The sequence below is a fragment of the Emiliania huxleyi genome (genome assembly GCF_000372725.1).
Source record: "Emiliania huxleyi CCMP1516 chromosome Unknown EMIHUscaffold_21, whole genome shotgun sequence".
NCBI classification, from domain to species: Eukaryota; Haptophyta; order Isochrysidales; family Noelaerhabdaceae; genus Emiliania; species Emiliania huxleyi.
Genome location: NW_005200507.1, coordinates 899204 through 923229, shown reverse-complemented (window position 1 = coordinate 923229; position 24026 = coordinate 899204). Strand labels below are relative to the sequence as shown.

General features: G+C 66.0%; 5 protein-coding genes across 5 annotated transcripts; 2 read left to right on the top strand and 3 right to left on the bottom strand.

The window, feature by feature from the left end:
• Nucleotides 1-673: 673 nt before the first annotated feature.
• EMIHUDRAFT_426917 (hypothetical protein) lies at nucleotides 674-2703 on the bottom strand (the record flags this gene model as incomplete). Its single annotated transcript, XM_005780940.1, has 4 exons — nucleotides 674-1285; nucleotides 1353-1755; nucleotides 1811-1854; nucleotides 2002-2703. 4 exons carry the CDS (start codon nucleotides 2701-2703, stop codon nucleotides 833-835), a joined length of 1602 nt encoding a protein of 533 aa, XP_005780997.1. The 3' UTR covers nucleotides 674-832.
• Nucleotides 2704-6584: 3881 nt separating this feature from the next.
• Nucleotides 6585-8934, bottom strand: EMIHUDRAFT_463142 (hypothetical protein). The gene is made up of 3 exons (XM_005780939.1): nucleotides 8745-8934; nucleotides 7682-8507; nucleotides 6585-7297 (listed from the first exon to the last, which is right to left on the bottom strand). The coding sequence occupies exons 1-3, from the start codon at nucleotides 8888-8890 to the stop codon at nucleotides 6701-6703; spliced, it is 1569 nt and encodes a 522-aa protein (XP_005780996.1). The 5' UTR covers nucleotides 8891-8934; the 3' UTR covers nucleotides 6585-6700.
• Nucleotides 8935-10215: 1281 nt separating this feature from the next.
• Nucleotides 10216-11464, bottom strand: EMIHUDRAFT_64224 (hypothetical protein; the record flags this gene model as incomplete). Its single annotated transcript, XM_005780938.1, has 3 exons — nucleotides 10216-10893; nucleotides 10955-11017; nucleotides 11084-11464. The coding sequence occupies 3 exons, from the start codon at nucleotides 11462-11464 to the stop codon at nucleotides 10216-10218; spliced, it is 1122 nt and encodes a 373-aa protein (XP_005780995.1).
• A 2253-nt stretch (nucleotides 11465-13717) lies between these two features.
• EMIHUDRAFT_204493 (hypothetical protein) lies at nucleotides 13718-14569 on the top strand (the record flags this gene model as incomplete). Its single annotated transcript, XM_005780937.1, has 1 exon — nucleotides 13718-14569. The coding sequence occupies one exon, from the start codon at nucleotides 13718-13720 to the stop codon at nucleotides 14567-14569; it is 852 nt and encodes a 283-aa protein (XP_005780994.1).
• A 1967-nt stretch (nucleotides 14570-16536) lies between these two features.
• Nucleotides 16537-17822, top strand: EMIHUDRAFT_100025 (hypothetical protein; the record flags this gene model as incomplete). Its single annotated transcript, XM_005780936.1, has 2 exons — nucleotides 16537-17343; nucleotides 17463-17822. 2 exons carry the CDS (start codon nucleotides 16537-16539, stop codon nucleotides 17820-17822), a joined length of 1167 nt encoding a protein of 388 aa, XP_005780993.1.
• Between the last annotated feature and the right edge of the window lie 6204 nt (nucleotides 17823-24026).

Below are 24026 nucleotides of genomic sequence, written 5' to 3'. Positions count from 1 at the left end.
CCTCCGCCCTTGCCGCCCCCTCCCTCGCCCCGAAGCCCCCTCCGCCCCCCCCCCCCCCCAACACACCCACCGCCACCATCCCCCCCCACACCACCACCACCCTCGCCACCACCCTCACCGCCACCCCCACCCCCACCCTCGCCACCACTGCCACCACCGGCAGAGCTCTTTAACATTAACTTTGTTGGCTGAAATCCTTAACGTTGTTCAAGTGTTCACCGCAGCCCATGCTGTTACTGTTTGTTACTGTTGTTACTGTTGTTCAGCGGTCAGCAAGCAGAAAATGCCAAAAAACCCGGGTAAACCCCGAAAATACCTGGGTTTTCCAGGGTATTTTCGCGGGTATTACCCGCACCGGACGCTGGAGATCGTCGTGGGTCACTGGTAGGCCTTCCTTATTGTTGTTCAGCTGGCCTAACGCTAGCTACTGTTGTTGGGGAGCCCCACTGTTGTTCTGTTGTTACTGTTAACACTAGCAACACTGTTCAGCTCCCAAACGGCTTTAAGTTTAACCACGCCGGCCCACCGCCACCGCCTAGCGCCTTCGAATCGAGAGCCACCACCGCCACCGCCGCCGTTGCCACCACCGCCACCGCCACCACCGCCGCCACCGCCCGCACGACCACGTACACATACACATAACGATTTTGTGGTTCCACAGAGAGAGTACAGAGAGGTTTCATGTTTTGTTCCCCTAAGTTTGCAGTTTTTGCTGTCAACTGTCGGCGCGATGGCCGGTGGCCGGTGCTCAGTCCTTCCCACAGCAGGACATCCCCATAAACGTTACATGTGACATGTACAGAGGAGGTGACCAGGCGGCGGCTCCTCCATCTCAGCGCGCCTCCGAGACCGAGTTGTACCGGTAGTCGTGGAACAGGCGGCTAAATTCGTCAAAGCTGATGGAGCCGTCGTGGTTCACGTCGGCCTGCGCCCACATCGCCTCGACGGCCGCCTCGCCCTCGGCCTCGTCGGCGGGCAGCATCCGCAGCTTCGAGAGGAAGGAGCGCAGCTCCGCCTTGTCGATGCCGCCGCTGCGGTCGGCGTCGAAGATGTCGAAAGCGCGCCGCAGCGCGACGCGCGAGTGCTCGTACACAGGCCCGACCGCGGCGACGAAATCGTCGAAGCTGATCACGAGGCCGTCGCCCGTTCGGTGGCCCGTCGCCTGCAGCGTCCGCTCCGCCGCCGCGCTCTCCCCCACGCCGAGCGAGAGCATCGCCGTGCGCAGCTCGTCCGCCTCGATGGTGCCCGAGCCGTCCGTGTCGTAGGCGGCGAAGGCGGCCTGCAGCTCCACGGCTCCGATGGGGCGACGGGGCTAGGGCCTCGGGTTCGGGGCGGGGCGAGGCGGCCTGCAGCTCCTCGAGGGCTCCGTGCGGGAGGCTCTCCGCGCCGTGCGCCGTCCCTCGGCTCGGCGCACGGCCGATCAGCGCCGCCGCGCGGATGGCGGTGCGCCAAGTCTTTCGCGCCTCGTTGAAGCCGCGCAGCCGCTCGCCGACGGGGAGGGGCTCGGTGGCGGCCGAGGAGGAGGCCGCGTCGGCGCCCACCCACGGCGAGGCGAGCAGCTGCCGCACGGTGGCCCGCTCGCGCGGGTCGGGGGCGAGGAGGAGCCGGACGACGGCCCGCGCCTCGGGGGAGACGGAGGCCCACTCCGTGCTGCTGCAGCCGTCGTACTTGTGGGCGAGGATGGCGCGGCTCAGCGCGAGGTCGTCCGCCATGCCGGCCGGGTCGAAGGGGTGGTACCCGACGAGGAGGAGGTACCTATGGGAGGAGGTACCACCGGGGCTCAAGGAGGGGCTCCTTCGAGGTGCCCGACGAGGAGGAGAGGTGCAGGATCACGCCGAGCGCCCACAGGTCCACCTGCCGCCGGGGAGGGGCTGGCAAGGTAAGGCAAGGTGAACACAGGTCCACCTGGGCTCGTCACGCCCGCGTGGGACCGCTGCGGCTCCTGTTGGAAGATCGATCACTACTACTGCTTGGGCTGGTGCGTAGAGTAGCTGTGTCCACGGCGGCCTCGGAGCCAAACTCGTCGCCGCGAAGCTGCTCGGGCGACATGTACGCGATGGTCCCGACCACGCCCCGCAGCGGCGGCGCTCCCTCTCCGGTGAAGACGCTCAGTCCAAAGTCGCAGAGCTTGACGTCGGCGTCGTGCTCGCCGCTCACCAGCAGCAGGTTCTCTGGCTTGAGGTCGCGGTGCACGATGCCGCGGCGGTGGATGTGCATCAGCGCGGAGGCGACCTGCCGCACAATGGCCGCCGCGTCCCTCTCCGAGAAGTGGCCCGTCTCGACGACCCGATCGAAGACCTCGCCTCCGGAGACGAGCTCGAGCACGAGGGCCCACGCGTCCTCCGTGTCAAAGGTGTCTCGAAGGCAAACGATGTGCTTGTGCTGACCGACAGCCTGCAGCACTGCAACCTCGTGCTCGAGCTCCTTGCGGCACGTGCCTTTCTTACGCACCAGCTTGCATGCAAGCTGCTCGCCAGTGCGAACGTGAGTCGCTAGTCGCACCTCCGCGAAGGTGCCCTCGCCGAGCCTCTGCCGCAGCTCGTAATCTGAGGCGTCGCCCGTGCAGAGTCCTGATTCCTGGTTCGACGTCTCGTCTTTGCATTCGCGGCGAAAGAGGAAGTTCTCGGAGAGGGAGGACTGGGCAGCGAGCGCGCAGCCGCCGAGCGCGGCTGGTCGGAAGAGGGAGAAGAGCCTGGAGCGCATGCGATAAAACACTGGCAAAAGGAGTCCCCCCCCCCCCCCCTCGGGGAGCGGTTGAGCATCCCTCCGGGGGCCCCTCTGCGCCGGGGAGGCGTTGTTGGAGGCTAGGACGCACGCGTCCGTCGCCCTTTTCAAACTCGGGGCCCACTCCGCTACGCTCCGACCCGAATTTGGAGGGCCTAAAAGTTTAATGTGTTGCTGCGCAAAAGGGGTCGGACACCGGGCGCAGCTCATGCTAAGAGCTAGAAGAGGAGATAGAGAGAACAACCACCCTGTCCCGTTATTGCGTACACCAACACCACAAAAGCTCTCTCTCTCCTGTCCTCACGCTCAGAGGGGGGTCACAACTACCGAGTCTCTCGACTAGCTGCCACGTTGCCGACCGAGAGCGGATCTCCTCCTGCTCCGCAAGGAGGGTGGCCAAGGCTAAGTCTTGCCGGAGCCGCCGGGCGCGTTGACGACTTGGAGAAGGTCGCCCTTGTACTTGTACTTGTAGAGATGCTCGAGGGGTGCTTTGTGGGGGTGCGCAGCCAGGCCAGCAGTGAGGGGAGGCGCACCCTCACTCTCCTCGGTTGCAGAGCTCGTCGGAGGCTGCGTCACGACGGGAGGGTCGCGACAGCAGTCCTCGGGCGAGCCGACGCGCATGTCCAACCAGCGCTGGGACTCGTTGTGACGGCAGACGCCGGCTGCCTCTCTCCAACCGCTTCTGCAGCATCCTTCTTTGCCCGTGCATGGGCTCGATCCGATTCCGAAGCGTGTCGTCCCCTGCGGCGGTGCTGCGCGGGAGGCGGCCGCGGGCACGCTGGGCTCGATCAGCTTTCCCTAGCACGGATTTGGCGGACGTTCTTGGCTTCAATTTTACGAATGTCTTGGCACCAGCTGTGAAGGCTTGCGTCCGTCCACGGCTCAGATCACATGGTTTCTGCACGCGGTATTCGGAGGTGGCTATTTGTTCGTGTGGGGGTATATTGCAGATTTGTCAATGGTACCGCGTCTGCGACGCGGGCGCCTTGCGGGCAGAGCCCTTTAATAGCCACCCTTTATATCTTGCGCGGTCAATACCGTAATGCATAAAGAGAAAAAACCAGGTTACTGTATCGTCCTTCCAAGATCCTGCTCGTGCAGGTGGGGACCCTGTCCTCCTCCCATCCCTAATTTGAGTTTTTCTTTCTCTTCCATAACGCGGCTGGTGCTCGTGGTACGTGGAAACTTTGGGTGGCATTGCGCCGCCCACCAAGCAGTTCCTCCACGTGTTCGCCAAGGAAGCGGCGGGTGGCACCAACACGGACCGGACGGTGTACGGGGCGGCGTCGGCGAGCGCCTCCTCCTTCGTCGTCCACCACACGCAGCAGATCTCCATGGCGGCGGTGGCGGGCGACGCCGAAAACATCAACAAGCAGGCGCGCAAAGATGCGCACCAACTGGGTCACGAACAAGCAAACGGCAGACGGCTTGTTGCGCTCAGCCGCAGTGGAGGGCGCCCGTACCGCCTAGCTCCGCGGACGGGCCCCTCCACCCTTCACGTACGGATCATGTAGTCCCCACAATCGCTGTCGTGGGATCGCTTGTCATGTGAGAGAGTGCGTTGTGTTCTTGTTTTGTATCCGCTTTCTCTTTCTCAAAGTCTCTCTCACAGCAGACAGGCTCGACACAGGAGCGGACTGGCGCGTGCTAGCACTATCACAGGCAAACCAAGAAAGAATTCACAGCTCGGTGCGATTTCGGGCCCGGGGTTGTGCGTTTATGTGAGCAAGAGAAAGCGGAAACAAAATGACAAGAAAGAAAGAAAATAGACACCGAACGAGGGATGGGACGAGGACAGGGTCCCCACCTGCACAAGCAGGATTTTGGAAGGGCGATCAGGGACACAGGGGAACGGGAGTGGGGAGCGCATCGCGACACGGCGGAGGGGGGCTGGGCAGGGTTCACCCACACGACAGGGTCCCAGGGATTCCCCTCTCGTACAGGACAAAGTTGCACCCGGCGGCACGGGCGCAGGCTGCACGAGCCTCCTATGCGAAGGGCGTCGTGCCGCGCGAAAGCTGGGAGGACAAGCGGGAGCGCCGGGCGCCGTGCAAGATGCGCGCCACGCTCGACGTGATGGCCGGCAAGGTGGCGGCGGGCGCCCAATAGTCATCGGCTGCACGTGTCCGATGGATGGCCTGCCATGCCACCGAGACATCATTCGGCGCGCCGTGGTGCGCCGCGCGGCGACCATGCAGAAGGCGGACGAAGAGGAGCGGGCGCGGCGGTGGCGCTCCTTCGACCGCGGACAATCGCGCGACCGCGACCGCTCGCGCTCGCGCCCTAGACGCAGCCGCGCTACGGCTACGGCCCCCACCCTCGAGAGACAAGACGCGCATATATGGCTCCTAGAGGTAGGCCGGCCCCACCGGGGTCACCTCCTGAGCCTCTGGGACCTCGATTTTCGAATTCCCCACCTCCGAAAACCCTAACCCCGGATCCCCGTCGGCCGCCCTTCTCACATTTGGCCTCTAGTAAGGGCGGTATTCACGTTCACACTTCTTTTCAATACGGTGCGTCCTCGTCCGGTAGAATGCAATCGGTGCGAACCGGTAGCCGTCGCAAGATGGCCTCGCCGACCGGTATGCTTTGCGCCCCTGCGCCCGCCCGAGCCCGCCCGCGCGCCCCGGCCTCGCGGCCAGCGTCCCCGCCGGCGCCGGCTGCCCGCCAGTGGGTGTGAAGGCCGTTTCGGCCAGACTTGTAGCGTCAACTCATCTCCATCTGGCGGCCTGCCTCCAGTTTCTCACTGGCAGCCTCTCGCTATACCACAGGCACACTGACAGGGGTGGCAGGGGCGGCGGCAGGAGTCTCCCACATACAATGTGGGCTTCGCTAGAGGTGCGTCCTGTGTGTGTCCTCGTCCTTGAGGTCTTGAGGGGGAAGGGGAAGGGGCTGTGTGTCTGTGCATGTGTGTGTGTGTGTGTGTGTGTGTGTGTGTGTGTGTGTGTGTGTGTGTGTGTGTGTGTGTGTGTGTGTGTGTGTGTGTGTGTGTGTGTGTGTGTGTGTGTGTGTGTGTGTGTGTGTGTGTGTACAGTTCGTTCGCGGGCGTCTCGCAGTAGCGATTTCTTTTTACATCTTGGATGGAGAAAAAACTCCGATAATGGCGCTGCGCGCTGGTCTATGAGAGGTTGAGGTGCGAGCTTCACAGAGTACAGAGAGAGTTTTGTGTGCTGTGAGCTGTGAGGGTTCGCCGGCAGGGGCATTTTGTACACCGAGTCGGTGCCCGGTGCCGAGCTGTGCCGAGCGCAGGCGGAGCCCACACAGGACGGACCTTAATTAAGACAGCGTTGTAGATCCCTGGGCGAGCGGGGGTGGTGTGGGGAGGGCTGTCCGGCGGCGGAGCAACCATCTACCTCCTACCGGTACTCGAGTAGGCATGACATCCCCCGTGAACTGATCCAGTCAGCCATCCCAATCAGCCTTAAGTGATTCCCCGGGCCAGTTCCGGGGGGCAAACCCTGCCCGGCCCCTAGAAGCCCAGGTAAGGCCCAGGTGTGGCCTAGGGCATCAGAAGGGACCAAGAGGAGTCCAGTCTGAGAGCCACAGAGCCCATGTGTCTTCGCCCCCGAAGCGAAGGTCGCGTTCAAATGCCTGGATCGCAGCCGGATCGGCCGTCTCAGTGGTGTCCGGCCGGCGCGATCACCGAGCTGTGACCCTCAGGGAAGCCGGTTGAGGTACTGGTTTCTTTGCCTAGGCCTGGCCTACGACCCATGCTGGACCAGCTGAGCAAGGTTTGGGGAGAATCCTCTGTAGGATCTTCAGATGTTTTGACGGATGGCCGAAAATGGGCAAAAACGGGGTGATTTTGGTCATCCGTCAAAATGTCTGAAGATCCTACTATGTAGGATTCTCCCCAAAGTCAAGCTTTTGCCTAGCCCTAGGCTTTTGCAGCGAGGGCAAACGAGAAAACGTTGGGTACGTACCCGCTCTGCCGCGCACACGACGCGGCCACCAGCACCACCACCGCTTCTCACCCTCACCGAAAGTCGGACGCGGCGACGTCGGGCCGAACCCTCTGGTAGGCGGGGAAGCGCGGCACCCGCGCCTCGGTCAGCTCAAAGTACTGGAAGGTGACAACGCTGCCGACGGGCGGCGGGTCCTCGCGCTCCGCGTCCGAAAAGCCGGTGCCCACCTTGAAGGTGACGCCCGACCGCAGCTTGCAGAGGAGCGCGCCGAGGCGGCCCTCGTGCTTCCCCTTGCCGGGCTCGTGCCCAATCACGAGCGCCTCGTCGTCCTTCTTCGACTTGACCTTGAGCACGTCCGTGGTGCGCCCTCCGCGGTGGGCCGCCGTCGGGTGGCGCAGGATGAGGCCCTCGCCGCCCGCAGCCTCCACCTCGGCGAGCCGCTGCTTGACGTGCTCCGCGCCGCGGCAAACCTCGTGCGCCAGGACGGCAGCGCCGCCCGCCGCCGCCGCCGTCTGCGCGTCGAGGCCGAGCGAAGCGTCGGGCGTCGCCGGGAGGGCGGCGCGGGCGGCGGCGAGCCGGTCCGCAATGCCGCCGGGAGCGCCGGGCGCGTCGTAGACGGTGAAGGTGACCCGCTCCCACTCCTTGGGCGCGTCCTGGCGGCGCACCACCTGTGCACAGCCGGACGGGAGGAGGCGTCGGTGGGCGGCGCCGCCAGCCTGGCGAGCGGCTAGAGGCGAGGCATGGGGGAGGGAGGGGGTGGCTACGAGCCGTCATCGTGGTCTGGAAGTGTCCGCGCCCCATCCAGAGCTCCCCGTCGAGCGTGATGCCCCTCGGGAGGCCAGCCAGGAAGGAGGATGGTGCGACGACCCGCTGCGCCAGCAAGAGAGGAGGTGAGGCGTAGGACGGGAGAGGGGGCGGTGGGGCCGAGAGCGGGAGAGGGGAGAGGGTGGCGCGAGCGGGGGCGACGGGAGGCGCGCCTTGCCGCTGCGTGTCCACATGCCGTCCTCGCCGTCCCAGAGGCACCGCTCGCCGTCCAACTTCTCCATCATCACCCACCCCGCCACGTCCTTCTTCTCGTCCCACTGAGAAGCGAGCGCGACGGTGGCCTTCCGCGCTGCCTCTGCGCCGGCCGCCGCGCTGGTGGGCGCCGCCTCTTTGCCGGCGACGCGCGCGCCCGTGTTGTAGAACGCCTTGCGGCTTCCCACCCTCTCGAGCTCGGCAGCCTCCCCGCGCAGCCCCTTGAGGTGCTTGCACGTGCGTCCCTCCGGCCCTCCGCCCTGGTTGCGCCACGCGGGGCAGGAGCATGAGTACAGGCCTCCGGTGCGCTTCAGCACGTAGGGCTGCGCAGCAGAGCCCTGCACCTCGCGCTGCTCGCCGTCCCGCAGCGGGCCGAGCGGGTCCTCGCCTCCGGGCGGGTCCTCGCCTCGGGGCGGGAGTGCAGCTCGCGACGCGGAAGCGTCGCTCGAGCCGCGTGCCGGTCCGCCTGGAGCGCGCTCCCACTTTGCGCGACCCTCGAGCTCGCCGTACTCCTCGAGGAAGGACGCCAAGGGGTACGCCTCGCCGTCCGCCTCGTCCACACGGACCTCCTCCTCGCCGTCCGCCTCCTCGCCCTCCGCCTCGGCTCCGACCGCCGAAGGCGCCGCCGCCTCTGGAGACGTCCTCGCTGCAAGAGCTGCCGCCGCCTCTGGAGACGTCCTCGCTGCAAGAGCTGCCGCCGCCTCTGGAGACGTCCTCGCTGCAAGAGCTGCCGCCGCCTCTGGAGACAGCGCGGGCGTCGAGACCGGAGCGAAGCCACGCTCGCGTGACCGCCTGCGCCGCTCGGCTGCCTCTGCCGCAGTCGGCAGGTGAAGGCTGCCGCCCTTTGCACCCTCGGCGGACCTGGACGTCGGAGCGTCGCTTGAGGCGCCTGCCGCGGAGCCAAGCGTCGGCACGGCCCTCTTGACCCGCTTCGCACCTTCCTCGCTTGAGGTGGCAGGAGGAGCTGCGCAGGCGGCAGGAGCAGCGACGGTAGCAGGAGCGAGTGCAGCGGCTGCAGTCGCAGGAGCAGCCACAACCGCAGGTGCAGTGGCAGGGGCCGCCGCTGTGGAAGGACTCGCCACCGCATCATCGCGAGACCGCTTCTGCTGGTTGGCCTGCGTCGCAGCGAGGAGGAAGGCATGGCCGTCGGAGTGGTCAAATTCCTTCCAGTGAGCTGGATTCTTGCGGTAGCAGTTGAGGTCGTAGCGGCACATCGGGCGGCCGGGTGCGCGCTCGTACGACATCACCACAGCCTCCACGTCGTCTCGGACACGTCCTCCGCCAGCGGCGCACCAGCCCAGCCGATCAAGGAAAAGAATTTTACCACGCCAGTCTCTCGCACACGCACGAAAAGAATTTTAAACTAAACTGCCTCGCACAACACTGGGCACGGGACTGGCGCGCACTGGCACTAACACAGGAAAAGAATTTTAAACCCACCAAAGCGACACCAACAACGAGGGAAACGACCACACCGGTCGTCGCATAACGCTCGGGAGACGAGCAAGAGAGCGAATCAGGGAGGGTCGGGACCCTGGGAAGGCGAGGGGTGAGCCCTCAGGCGGGGGGGTCTACTCAAACGTCTACGCAAGTGAGTGTAGAGTGGTGGTGAGAGGCGTGCAGTGTGGTGTTCATTAGCTCCGAGTAGAGGGGGCGTCGGTCCTGCAAGTTACCGAGATAGAGGGAGCGGACCGTGAGTTGAGGAAATCGGGGGACGCGACCCACTTCGCCACAGACGGTCCCGCGCCTCGCCGCTAAGACGGGTATACGACCGCGGCTCGTGTGCGTGTACCCGTCTTTGTCCGGAGTGAAAAGTCCAACGCGCTCGTCGGTGACGGTGTCCCCCAACCTGCGCCGCGCTCGGCGAACCTCGACAGCGCTTTCGGTGGCATGCAGCTCTTTGCGACAGAAGCCTGGAGAGCAGCTCCTCTGCTGCTCACACACTCTGCACAGTTGACACAGCCTACTGTGCGGCTGCCACAGCTGTGACAGCGATGGGCTCGCCCTCACTGGCCCTCAGTCACTTGTGCTGCGGCTTGTGTGAGCGACACTGCTCGGCGACTGCCGGCACACTGTGAGACCATGGGTTTGAGGTTAAACCACGCTACCAGCGCTTGGTCACATCGGCCCCGAGGTCAGATCCATCTACTCTGTTGATGACAAGACTTGTCTACTGGCTGGAGCCGAGCAGGAGGGCCCAGCGCACAACCCCTGGTCAACTCAGGGTCCACACCCCGTATCAATAGTTACCGAGATATATTGGCCGCTCCAAGTCAGAAGTCTGAGACCTGTCACAAAAGTGACGCACGTATTGGGAGCGCGACTGTAACCGCGAGTGAACATGCGTCCCTGACACCTACGTCCGTGGTAAGAGTGGTATCTGGTAAACTCTGAAAGTGAGGAACAGAACCATAACCAACACAGTAACCATCTTGTACGTTCTCCCAGGTCTGTGATCATCTTCATCTCTGAATCCCCTCATGCCCCCCCCCCCAGTTTTCCGCGGGAGACGACAGGCGTCGCTGTTGCGCGCGTTGCAAGGCGCGCCGCGCTCTACGCGCCCCCTCGCTCACAGCTCGTCGTTGAGGATCTTCTGTCGCATGTCGGCGAGCAGCTTGTGCATGAAGATGAGGTTGTGCTGCGAGGCGAGGGTCATGTAGAGCGGCTCGTGCTGCTTGAAGAGGTGGTGCAGGTAGGCGCGCGAGTGGCTGATCGTCTCGACGGCGGGGTCGATCGGGCCGTGGTCGTCGAGGAAGCGGCTCTGCTTGATCTTGAGCTCGCCGCCGGTGCAGAGCAGCGTGCCGTGCCTCGCGATGCGGGTCGGGTTGCACGAGTCCATCGTGTCGATCCCGAGCGGCACCACCGCCGCGCTCGACTCCGGGTCGGCGATCCCGAGCAGGTGGTTCGGCTTGTCGGCCGGCAGCAGCGGGACGAGGAAGCGGAGCAGCTGGAGCATCTCGGCGCGGTCGGCGCCGAGCGAGCCGCCGATCGCGAAGCCGTCGAAAGGGAGCGTGGCGAGGTACTCTGCCGACTCGCGCCGCAGCTCCTCGTCCGTGCCGCCGTGCACCACCCCGTACATGGCCTGCTGGCGCGGCTCGGCGAGGTGCGCGCGGAGCGAGCGCGCCATCCAGCGGTGCGAGAGGCGGACGGACGCGTGCAGCCGCTCGCGCGACATGCCGTGCGGCGGCAGCTCGTCGAGCGGGATGATGATGTCCGACGCGAGCTGCTTCTGCGTCGCCACCGACGACTCTGGCGTCAGCTCGATGGTGGTGCCTAGTTGATTCATCAACCAATCATCAAGAGTGCACAGGTCGGCATGGCGTCGGCTCGATGGTGGTGCCGTCGTGGTACGAGCGGAAGACGGCGCCGCGCTCGCCGGTCGCGAGGAGGGAGGCAGAGTTGCCCTCGCGCACCTTGCGCCGCTTCATCTCCGCCACATCGTCCTCCGTCGTCTCTCCGAGCGAGAAGACCTGGAAGCCGCCCGAGTCGGTGATAATTGGGCCCTCGTGGTTCATGAAGCGGTGCAGCCCGCCCGCGCCAGCAACCACGCGCGGGCCGGGGTGGACGAGCAAGTGGTAGGTGTTGCAAAACATGAGCTGCGTCCCCGCCTCGCGACCCTGCCGCTCGTCCACCGCCTTGAGCGCCCCGTTCGTCCCCACCGGCACAAAGCAGGGCGTCTCGATCACGCCGTGCGGAGTGTGGATCCGGCCGACGCGCGCCCGCGAGCCGGGCTTGCGCGAGGTGTGCAGCACCTCGAAGCGGAAAAAGTCGCGCGGCGCCCAGGGCGGGAAGCTGCTCGCGGGCGGAGGCAGCTGCATCGGGTCAGCGGCCGGCGTGAAGCGTCCCAGGTCCACCTTGGCCTGCTTGGCGCGCTTTGGCGGGTTGGGGTTGGGCTGTGCGGCCGACGGCGCGGCGCCCGACGCGGCGGCCTCCTTTCGGCTCCGCTTGACCGACTTGGTCCGAAACTCCTCGCCCGTCAGCGCCTCGTACCGCTGCTTCAGGTCGAGGAGCCGCGCGAGGACGTCGGCGCCCGCGCCACTGTCGCCGCCGGCCCGGGCGGCTCGCAGCTCCTCGCCAGCCGCGACGATGAGCCGTCGCAGCTCGTCCTTGCCAGGCGAGGTGGACGCGGCTTCCTCCTCGGCCATCGGTGTGGCGTGGCGTGAATGTGGCCAGTGTGGCGGCTCTGAGGATATGCGTGTCGAAGTCGTGACGGGGCAGTGGTAGGTCCGCAGCCTGTCCAGCCACACGCGAGGCGTCACATTTCTTTTCATGACGCATTCCCAAAGAGAGTGGTGTCCGTTTTTGCGTTACGTATATTATTTATTTATCTCGCTCCCTCGTTTCTTCTCGCCTCACGACGAGCAGCGACAGCGCCTGCGAACCGGCATCGACCGCCTCGGCGTGCGTCGCCACCGCCGTGCGGAGGAGCGCGTGGGCACTCACCGCCGCGTGCACCTCCCTGCGCATCTCCTTGTCGGCGGCGCGCAGCGGCGGCGGCGGCGGTCCCACCTCCCTCCCACCGCCGCGGAGGAGCGACTCGGCGTACGCGACCGTCGCCCTCGCCCACTCGGCGTGGCCGCTCGCGCGGTGCAGCGCCGCCATGGCGGCGGTCCTCGAGACGGCCCGCTCAACCTCGGCCCGCCGCCCCGCGTCTGCCGGCCGAGACCGCCGGCACCCCTCCCCGAGCGGCTCACGGCGGGGCTGGCGCGGCAGCTCGAGCAGCAGCTCGGCCTTTGCGCGGCTCGCCGCCTCCGCCGCCTCCGCCGCCGCCTCCGCCGCCGCCTCCGCCTCTCGCCCCAGCCGCGCCCTGTCGAGCGAGAGCAGGCGGAGGAGCGCCTCGCGCCCCTTGCGCGCGGCCTTCTGGCTCGGCTTCTCCGGCTGCAGCCCGAGCAGCAGGCTCTTCATCGCCGGCACCACGCCCGCCGCCACGATGCTCGCGGCGTTGTCCGCATTGTCGGCGGCAAGGTTCTCGAGCGCCGACGCTGCGCGGTAGGCGGCCTCCCGCCACCGCGTCCCCGCGGGGGGCGGCCTCGGCGGGCTGCCCGTCGCCACGATGGCGAGGAGCGGGTCGAGCCCGCCGCTGAACCGGATCTCGTCCCGGTTGGCCGCGTTCTGAAAGGAGAGGTTGCGCAGCGCCGCCGTCGCCGCCCGCACCACCGCCACCTCGTGCTCGCTCACGCCCGAGCTTGCAGCCGTGCCCGCGCCGTCGCCCCCGCCCGCACCGTCGCCCGCGTCGAGTCGCTGGTGGAGGGCGGCGCGCTCGTCGCGCTCCGCTTGCGCCACGTCGACGGCGCGGCTCGGCGGCAGCTGCTCCTCCTCCGCGGCGTGCACCTTGTCGGCGACCGAGCGCAGCATGGAGACGAGGAGAGGTATCGCGCCGGCCGCGCGCGCCGCGGCGCGGTTGTCGTTGTTGGCGCACGCGAGATGCCGGATTGCGTTGGCGCCGGCGACGCTCGCTACATTGTCCTCGCGCAGCAGCGGCACCACAGCCTCGATCACGCCCGCCTCGCGCATGTCGTCGGTGTGAGCCTGCGCCTGCGCCAGCGTCGCGAGCGCCTCGGCGTACGCTGCTCGCTCCGCGGGCGTCTCGGCCATGCGCAGCCGTCGCACGCTGCCCATCCAGTCGACTGGCAGAGGGCCGGTGCCCTTGTGCAACCCGCGGCCGTAGCCGGAGCTCACCGCCCGCGCAACCTGCCGGCCGTCCGCAAAGCGGCGTGCGGCGCCGAGGACCGAGCCGCCGTCCAGCGTGTCACCAGACTCGCCAGAGTCGCCCACGTTGGAGGTGAGGTCGGCGAGGACCTCTGTGATGTCCATCATGGGCTCGGGATGAGTGGACTGGAAGGGAGAGAAGGGTGCACTCGGAGCCACACCCCGCCATGCGAGCGCAGGGCGGAAAGAAAACCCAACCTTCTTTGCGACAGCGGGCCGAGAGCGCCTGCCCCCACTGAATTATTTTTCTTCCTTTTCCTTTTACTCATCGAAGACGTCATAACGCACCGCCGCCCTTCTAGCTTGCGTGTATGGCGGCCATCCTCGCGCTCGCAGCCCGAAGAGGCACACTCTGTCCACGCATGTGCGCGAGCGACACTGGGCCGCTCGTGATCGACGGCGAGACGTTTGGCGTCAAGGGCCGGCTCGGCAGTGGGCACTATGGCAGCGTCCTGCTCGGAGAGAGTGCGAGGCACGGATCCGTGGCCGTCAAGCTAGGAGTTGACCTGACGCACGAGGCCGCTGTGCTGCGCTCCTTGGGCACGGCCGCCGGCTTTGCGCCTGCCATCTACCACGCGCAGAGCGATGCGATCGTGATGGAGCTACTCGGCCCATCGGTGCAGACGCTGTGGGAGACGACGACCTCAATGACCTTCTTTTCCGGTCCGACCGTGCTGCGTCTCGGTCGCGGCATGATGCGCTGCCTGAGAGCACTGCATGAGGCGGGTTGGGCGCACAACGACGTCAAGCCAGCCAATTTTCTCCGCGGGGCTTCAGGGTCGGAGCTGCACCTGATTGACTTCGGCCTCGCGAGCCGGATCGGTGCCGGAGACCGCGCAGTCGGCGAAGTCGGCACGCCGCTGTTTGCCAGCTTCGCCGGCCAGACGGGCTCTCGGCCCACCCGCGGTGTGGACGACCTGGAGTCGCTCGTCTACTGCCTCACCTTTTTGGCGAGCGGCGGCCTGCCGTGGGAGAGGAAGTCGCACGCCCGGACGGCCTTCATGAAGGGCCGGATGCTCACCGACGAGGGCTGCGAGCTGCTCACCGACAGCTGCGCTGCCTCGGGCCTCACCGACGACATCCCCTCGCCGCAGCTTGTGGAGGCGTTGCAAGCAGTCTGGGCAGAGGTGGTCGCCTGCCAAGAGGGCCAGAGGATAAATTACGAAGCATGCCTAGCTGCACTGACTGACTGTGGCCCAGCAGACGAGGTGTGAGCTATGAGGGTCTGCCCGCAGGCAGATTTTGTATCCTCTCGACAGTCGAGAGACGAGACCGGATTCTGTTATGGGGCCCTATACGCTATACCCAGAGAGCCATAATAACAATAACTGTGTCAGGCTGCGTGGGGTCAACACTCAACACAATTTTGCAAAATGATTTTCGCCGCCGGGGGGAGGGCCAGGCCACACAGCCCACCCCAGCCACACTGGTCACGCTGCCCACCGCCCCCAGCCCAGCCCCAGCCCCCACATCGTCTGGGGGGGCGACCCCCCCATCTTTGTTTACCGAATGCGTCTCTGGATTAGAGTGCGTCTAGTAGGCGTCCTACTTAGACGCTCGCTGTCCTCGGTATACGGTATGCTCGAGCATCCTAAGATGCGCGAGTCCATATTAGTTGCTCCGCGCATCCCGAATTGCTCGCGGCATCTCCGATTGGCGTTGCTGTCTCAAAAGACGCGCCGTGCATACTGTGAACAGCGCGTGTCTCAGAAGACGCGCGCATATTTTGAACAGCGTGTGGATCTCAAGAAATACACGCACGTATAAAAAGAAAACGAAAGGCAAGCGCTGCGCGGCGGGCCGTGCCCCCGGCTGTGCGCCGCGGCCGCTGCACTACTACTCGCACAGCCGCGGCGCGCCCACCCGAGCACTCGTGGGTGGGCGCCCTATAGCCTCTCCGCGCAACGTGCTGGGGCACGGACAGCGGCTCTCACGTCTGGCAGCGGCAGCAGGCCCACCGCTGCACCGACTCACACTGAACAGCACGCACAGGACACAGTCACAGAACACTGCCCCTGACGCCACTCACGGCCACGGGCTACTCAGACTTGGACACAGGCACCTCGCTTAGCACTCCGTGCACGCGGCTGCCGGTTGCCGTTGCCAGCGCCGCTTCCTGCCCAGATCAAACACCTGCGACGAGGCGGAGGCGATGAGCGGCCCACGGTCGCCGTGAGAGCGCGTGGCGGGCGACGGCTCACCGATCGAGCGGAAGCGGTCGCGCTGCTCGAGAGTGGGGGCGGCGGCGAGGCGGGCAAGCCACCCGCAGATCCCCAGAAGGACGCCGTCGCGAGGTCGAGGGCGGGCGGCGGGGACGGCGAGGGTGAGGCGCGAGGCGCGAGGCGGTGTTGGCGGCGGCGGTGGCGCGGGCGGCGGCGGTCACGGAGCGGGGGGGGGGCGAGAGGGTGGTGGCGAGCAAGACACCAGCGCGCGCTGCGCGGTCGCCGTTCTGACTCACATGCCTGCGGACAGCGCCGACGGGTGGTGAGGAGGGCGGCGAGCCGGCGGGCACGGTGTGCGCGCGGTCGCCGCGCGCTGGTGGGCGACAGCTCACCGAGCGAGGAGCGAGGAGCAGGAGCAGAGCAGGAGCGAGTCGGGATGCCCGGTCCCTCAAATCGCCAAGTCAAACAAGAAAAACGTGGCGCAGGTTCTGGCCGACTCTCGGAAGTACGCTTTCTCTTCGTGTTAGGCGCACGCCCACGCCCTCGGCCTCGAACTGGCCCCGCTACCTGCCGCGCAAACTGGGTACCGCGCGCGGGTCGGCAGGCAGGTGCACTGCGGTGCCGGCACGCACGCGAGTACAGCAGTACGGATACCTGGCCCTACCACAGTGTGTGTGAGTCCTTGTCAGGGATGTAGGTAGGTAGGTAGAAAGGTGAAGAACAGCCAGGCTCGGACTGGACACCAACGCGGTATGGGTGGACGCTGGACAGATGATGACGACACGCACGAGCGACACACAGACACAAACAAGCTCACAAAACACACAGCCAGCTGGCTGCCACACACCCTGAGTTGGCGTACACATAACTCAAGGGATGGCAGCTTCCAGTAGACTAAAAATGACTTCGCGCTGGCCAGTCTTCGCCGAAGGCCGATCAGTCCGGTACGAATCGCGATGGCGTCCGCTGTCGTCTATCGCCAGCTCTTAAGGTGTGCGCGTGAGCTCGACCGAAATCCAATGGGCAAGGCCCTACTGATCGCCACTCCGTCGGAGCTCTTCGACCGGCGCGCTCGGTCTGTGGTGGCTCTTCCAGAGGTTGGCGGCGCCGCTTCCGAGTGCGCGGGACTGCTCGGCGCGTTCAACTCGAGCAGCGGCGGCGGCGGCGGCCACGGAGCCGAGTACTACGCTCCGTCAAGCTCCGCCGTTGAGGCCGTTCGTAGAGCGCGCCACACCGACTTTGCCAACCACCCGCTTGACGTCGGCCTCGCGGCCTTGCGCACCCTCAGCGCGGCGGTGCAGGGCGGAGAGGCACTCAGTCAGCTTCAGCCGCGGACGGCCTGGCCGTCGCTCGACACGCGTGTGCGACTGCGCGTCGGCACGGCGCCCAAGACAGGGAGCCTGCTGCTCACGCACCCCGTCTCGTGCCTCTCCCAGCCGAGCCTGCACCACGCCGTCATCCTCCTCGTGTCCGTCTCTGAGGAGCACGTCGTGGGCGTGACCATCAACAAGCCGTTCAGCGCCTCGCCGCTGCACAGCCCGTCGGCGCCCACGCCGCTGCTCGGCGGCGCGGTCGACGAGGCGAGGCGAGACAAGCTCGGCCCGCTCTGCGAGGCGTCGTTGCACCAGGGCGGCGACGTGTCGCCCTCCTCGCTGCTGGCGCTCCACTCGCTCGGGCCGCTCGAGAACAGCTCCGCGGTGAGCGAAGGGCTCTGGGTCACCTCGGAGCTGCACGAGCTGAGAGAGGCGGTCGAGGCGGACGCACCACACCCGCCAGAGGCGGACGAGGGAGACGCTTCCCCCGGCGCAAAGACCGAGCCGCCGCTGGTGAGCGCCTCCCGGCCCCACCTCGCCCCACTGCCCCCGCCCCACTGCCCCGCCCCGCCGCCTCGACCCACCGCCTCGCCTCTGGCTGGCTGACGCCTCGGCCTCCCGTGCGGCCGTAGCTCCGACTCAAGTGCCTCGTCGGCCACGCCGGCTGGGCGTACGAGCAGCTAGAGGCCGAGCTGAGGAGGAACGTGTGGTTCTTGCTCGAGCCCGAGGAGGGGACCAGCCTCGCCCCGCTCGCGCTGAGGCAGCCGCCCGCCGCGCTGCCCGAGGGCGGCCCCTCCTCCTCCGCGTGGCTGAGGGACGCCTTGTGGGAGGGAGTGGTGGAGCGGGCCGGCGGAGCGATGCTCGAGATGCAAGGCTTCCCGGGCGACCATGCGGCAGTGCGCGCTGTCGCGCGCGAGACCGAGGCGCTGCAGCGCGAGTTGCTGAGGAAGCGAATCGACCTGCTGGTCCCTTCGGAGGGCGCCAAGGAGTGAGGCGCAGAGGAGCGAGGAGGACGGCTCTGCGCAGAGTGAGGAGCGAAGCGCGCACGGTCGTTGCGCTCGCCTGCCGACCGACATAGAGTCACTTGCTTGGGGCGCGCCCTCGTATGTTGTGGCCGTGTGAACGTTCAGATAGCGTGCGTGCGTGGAGCGAGAGAGCACGTCAGATTGTGCGGGGCCCACGGGGTGTAAATTCGGGAGGCGGTCACGTCAGAGTAGCGGCCCCGGGGGGGGGGGCTAGAGAGCGCGCCGCGACCCTCCTGAATCGAGCGCGGAAATCGATGCGGCATATCGTGCGGTGCCGGTCGGGGGGGGGCCGAGGCCGTGAGGCCCGTGAGAGGCACGGGGTGACGCGTGAGGGTGAGCCCGGGACGCGGGAGCCGCGCGGGCCCGCGCGCCCGCGCGAAGCCGCGTGTAGAGCTGTCAAACGTTAACTTTGGGCCTAACAGTTGCACTATTGTTGGCTGAAATCCTCAACGTTGTTCAAGTGTTCTCCCCAGCCCAGGCTGTTACTGTTTGTTACTGTTGTTACTGTTGTTCAGTGGTCAGCAAGCAGAAAATGCCAAAAACCCGGGTAAAACCCGAAAATACCTAAGTTTTTCCAGGTATTTTCGGGTATTACCCGCACTGGACGCTGGAGATCGTCGTGGGTCACTGCCAGGCCTTCCTTATTGTTGTTCAGCTGGCCTAACGTTAGCTACTGTTGTTGGGGAGCCCCACTGTTGTTCTGTTGTTACTGTTAACACTAGCAACACTGTTCAGCTCTTAACGTTTGACAGCTCTAGCCGCGTGTGTGCGAGCCCACAGTGCCGACGCCGTGTAAAACACAAGCCCCCCACATTGCAGCGCCCACAGGGCGAGGGTGGCGGCACGCGCCGGCAGGCCGGCACAGCCCTGTCCCGGTGGGCACAGAGTCGTCGCACGTGTCCCCGAGTGTCGGTGCGTGTCGCGGAAAAACCCCGCGCCGAGGCCGACGTTTTTTGATCTCTGGGTCAGTGGGGGGCCGAGCCACCTCGGGGTGGCGGGCGGGCGGGCGTTTTGAAAAACAGAAAACAGAAAACAGAGGGGGGCCAGGGCCCCCACTACGATTAGACACAAGCACCTGGCTCCTGGGACAAAGCGAGCAGCAGCAGCAAGCAGTTCAGCGGAGAAGGGGGGGGGGAGGAGCCGAGGGGGTGACGTCCCGACACGGCAGGTTGGAGCTGACCCAGGGAGAGAGAGAGAACAGCGATGGCAGCCCCCAATGACTGTAGACAGAAATGACGAGCCGACAGCGATGCAGCGGCAGAAAGCGGCGAGGAGGGCCCGCTGCAGAGCTCCGCTGGGCGGCAGCAGAGACATCGGCGGACGGGGGAGCACGCTGGACACGTCGGCATAGGAGCCAGGGGGGTGGGCTGGGCCTGCATCATGAATGGGCCTGCATCGCATGATGGCGACGGCGGCGACGTAGGCGAGACGGCGGCGAGGGTGGCGACGGTCACGATGAAGGTGGCTTGACGAAATGGATGACGCCATCGCGCAACATGACATCCTCGATGTCGTCGTCCTCGAGCCGGTTGAGCTCCTTCATCAGGAAGTGTATTGCCGTCGCCCGCTCCTTTTGCGGCGTCGCATGCGCCATCAAGTTGGGAAAGACTTTGACGAAAAAGTCATCGAGGGAGAACTCGTCCTGCTCCTGCTCCTGCAGCTCCGAGATCGCATCTCGGATCCTCGCGCGCGCAGCCGACATCCACGGGATTCCACTGCAGCACTCGGTCGTCGATGGCCTCCTGGCTCGCATCGCGCGCGATGCGCGTGTCGCGCGACAGCTCGTCCCACATCTTGCGCAGCACCGCGGGGGGCAGCTCTGTTGCAGTGAACTTCGCCTGGTAGTCCAGCAGCATCTGGGGGGGGGGGGGGGGCAGCGGTCAGTTCCTCTTTGTCTGCAAGTAAAATCAACGAGACACGTCGCTCCTGCCGCGTCGCCACCGTCGGCACCACTGCCGCCGCACGCGACAGCGCGGCAGCCTGCTTTGCCTCCGAGCGCAGCTTCACATCGGAGGGCACCTTCCACACGTAAAGCGTGTGTGGGCGTGGCCCTCCGCTTCGGAAGAGGTAGAGGTATAGTCCGCTCTCGGGAATGGCAAGCTGCGTTCGGAAGGCGTCGCGCACGTGCTTCTTCACGCTGGGTGTGGAAGCCTCGTCGACGCCCATGATGGCGTCGTCTAGCCGTACCAGCTCGTACTCGGTGACATTGGCGAGCTTGGCCCGCAGCCTCGCGTACATGGCGAGGCAGTCGTGCGGTGCGCAAGGCTCCTTGAACTCTGAGCCAACCACATCCTCCTCTCGGTCGGGCGCGCGAAGAGGCACGGTCTCCTTGCGTGCCGTCTCCTTGGCCGCTGCGTTCTTGTCCATCGCGGCCGCGAGCTTGACCATGCCGTCGGCGAGCGCCGAGACGTCGGACATGAATGGCTGCCAGCGTGATGTCTCGGACCACGGTGCGCAGCCAATGAAGCCCGCAATGGCCTCGCCGTACGAGCGCAGCTTCTTGGCCGAGAGGCGCGAGTCCAATGGCTTTGCGCCGTGGTGGTCCTCCGAAGGAGTCTCATTGTTGAGCGCCTCCGTCTTGAAGCGGCGTGGCACGACGAGGTGGACGCGGCCGGCCAGTCGCAGCGGGCTCGGATCGGAGTCGTCAAACGGAAGCACGTATTGCAGACCCGCCGCGATTGCAGAGAGAATGCGCTGGCCCGAGGCATTCGCATCGAGGACTGGAAAGCTCAAGCCGTCTCGCTGCAAGTTCGACAGCAGCGCGCGAAGGAGGCGGTAATCGTAGCGGTCGCCGTCGGGCGCAGGCGGCAGCGCCCTCGGCGTCTCGGCCTGGGTTTGCATGAGTCGCGTCAGCACATTTGGTAGCATGCCGGGGGTAGCAGGGGAATCCTCGGCGGTCGCCAGCACTTTGATGTTGCAGCCAAACATGTCTCGCAGAGTGGCGACTGTCGTCTCGTCCAGATCCTCGTTGTCGAGGACGGTGCCGGTGCCCGAAAACTCCGTCGTCCGAAAGCACTTGACAGTGCTGGCTGTGAGCTTGCCAGCAGCAATCTCCGGCTCGGCTCTCTCGAGTGCGTCGCTGACGACAAGGGAGAGAGCCACCTCCGCCTCGTGCATGCGGCCCGATTGGTGATGCTTCTTGCCAAGCTCGACGCGAACAACGACGGGCACCTTCGGCGCCATGCCGGAAGGGGCACGCGCCTCTGAAGATCGAGGCGCGTGGCTCAAAGCCGGCGCTGCGCGGGTGCGTGCCCATCGCCGCTTTTGGTCGCCGAATTACATGTTTTGGATGCCGTTTGGGGTCACTCACACCCGCACGAGGTAAGGCGGCGCGCAGCGCCGCGCTCGCAGGCTGTTTTTGACGTTTCTAGATTTTGTTTTTGTTTTCAGTCTAGGGGGCCCGACCCCCTCAGAGGCGGCGGGCGGGCGCCCACTGACCCAGAGATCAAAAACGCTCGGCCCGATGGGCGGGGGGGTCCGCGGGAACTGACACGGAGAGACCGCGCGCTGGTGCGTCCTGGTGCGCGCACACTTTGTGTGCGGCCATGTGTGTAGAAATCATCAATTATCATGCACCACCGCATTACAGATTACACGAACACGCACGCGCACCCACCTCTGCGCACCGCACCGTGTAGTACAAGGTACAGACTCATACTACAGGCTCGCCCTGGGACTCGGCCATATTTCACAGTCCCAGGCCCGCTCTCTCGAGGCCGCCGCTCTCCTCCGGAACAGATAGGCCGGGCCGAGACAGGAGAGCGCCCCGAATACCGCACAGCACTGAGAGCTACGCACGCACCCACGTACCCACGCACCCACGCACTGGACCAGCTCGACCTGCAATCAAGTAGTCTATGCTGATCCCGTTGTTGGCCTGGCTGCACCTGTGGCAGCCCAACCCGCCAGAGGCGAGCCGAGAGCTCAGTCGTCGTGGCGCATCCAATCGATCATCTTGTGCCACCAGGTCAGGATCTTCTCCATATTGTGCGGTTTGTGCAGCGGCGGCGGCGGCGAGGGCGCAATGAGGACTGTCGGCGGGAAGCCTACAGAAAACGAGCGTTGGTTTCAAGGTTTGTGAAAGCGAGCTCAGCAGCAACGAAAGCATATGTGCCGGTCCAATTCACGATCTTCTTCATGTGCGGTTTGTGCAGCGGCGGCGGCGGCGAGGGCGCAATGAGGACTGTCGGCGGGAAGCCTATAGAAATCGAGCGTTGGTTTCAAGGTTATGTGAAAGCGAACTCAGCCGCAACGAAGGGCATATGTGCCGGTCCAGTGGATGACGCGCGCGGGCCAGGGCGATGGCGGCGGCGGAGAGGGCGTGGGTGGCGAGGGTGGCGGGGGGTAGGACAGCGGCGAGGGCGGCGCGAGCAGAAGCTCCGGCTCCGCCCCACGTCCCGCGGCCTTGACGTCGCCCTCGGCATCCGACTCGCCCGCAACCTTCATCATGTGGCCCCGCCCCGCTGCGCCGGCGAAGAGAACGAGCGACACGGCTGCGAAAAACATCGCGCTCGTCAGCAGCACGCCCTTGGCCCTCACCGCCTTCACCTTTGCCTGAGCAATGTAGCCCGCCACCTGTACCGAGGGCGGGTCGGGAGGCGGTAAGCTGTCGTCGCCCGGCGCTGCTAGCAACCCCCCAAGAGGTTCATCTGCAAAGTGTGCGATGCATACCTCATCATCACTCGCCGAGTAGCCCTCGGGCAAATCATTGTCGTCGCCCCCCGCGGGCAAGACGAAGGGCTGGTACGGCGTCTCGCTCTCCTCTGGCGCGGGCGCGGGCGGCGACTGAGCGCGGGGTGCCGGCGGCGTTGAGCCGGAGTTGACGAGGAGGAAGTCGTCTATCATGATCGACGCGATGTTCTCGTATGACCGGGCTGCAACTAAACGCGGCGTTTCGAAGGGGCGTCACTAACTCGTGTGAAGAGCATCGATGCCGCAGTGAGTGAGTGGTCCCGGGCCTGCGGGGAACTAAGTCGGCGCAAGGTAGTCTGTGAGCTGGACGAGGGCTAGTGGTGCGCCGTGGCGGGTCAAGTGGTGAAGTGCTCCCGGGAGTCGTGCTCGGAGGCCGGGACACTACGCGCACTAACTAACTAACTTACTCGAATAGAGCTTAGTGTGCGGAAGTGAGTGCCTCCGGCCGGCCGCGAGGGGAGTGGTCCGGCGGGCCGCCGCTCGTAGTGCCCTTCGCCGGCGGACGGAGGCGGGCCGCTCGGCTACTACGCGCACTCACTAACTTAGTTAGTGCGCGGAACGTGAGTGCCTCCGCCAGCGCCACACCCCGTCCGCGACTAAGTTAGTGCGCGTAGTGAGTGGGCCGCCGGCGAGAGCGGGCTAGTGGGTGAGTGCCTCCCGCCACCCCGGTCCCCGCCCACCAACTTAGATCTTAGTGCGCGTAGTGGGTGGGCCGCCTTCTAGTGGTCGGCGAGGCCGTCCGTGGCCAGTGCCCCGGGCCCCCGGCCCTGCGGCGCCGCCTAGTGAGTGAGTGCTCGCCGACCCTCCCCACACTAATAAAGTCGGCATCGATGTTGTGTCCAAGCAGCTTCGAGTTATTGCAGTGCGCGCCTGGCGAGGTACTTCCAGCCTGCTGTGGGAACAGCTGACGCAGTCTCGCCGAGGCTCGCCCCAGCAGTCTCGGGTTCCCTCGCCCCCCCGGGCAAGGGCGCGCCTGAGGTGAGTGCGCGTTGGCGTTGTGGTTCGCAGCCGATGAAGGCGCTTCGTGTGGCCGTCACCAAGAACACGCCGGGCAAAGCCCTGCAGTCGGCCCTTGCCGGCGTGGACGTGAGCTCGGAGGAGGTGTCGCACCTCCTTCGCCTCGCCGTCGCGCGCGGCCACGCCGGCGTTGCCGCCGGCATGCTTGCGGCAGGAGCGCGGCCGGGTGAGTGCTTGGGCGCGGAGCTGCTCGTCGCGGCGCTAAAGGCGGACGCCGCCTCGCTCGTCGCCCCGCTGCTTCGGGCGCTGCCAGCCGACGCCGACATGGAAGGCGCCGCCGCCTCTGGCTGGACGCCGCTCTTTTGGGCAGCGCAGCGCGGCGACGCGGCAGCTGTCGAGGCGCTCCTGGCGGCTGGGGCGGCTGTGGGCGCGACGGAGCGCTCAGGCGGCACGCCGCTCATGGTGGCCGTCCAGCACGGGCAGGCGTCCGCGGCCGCCGCGCTCCTCGCTGCAAACGCCGAC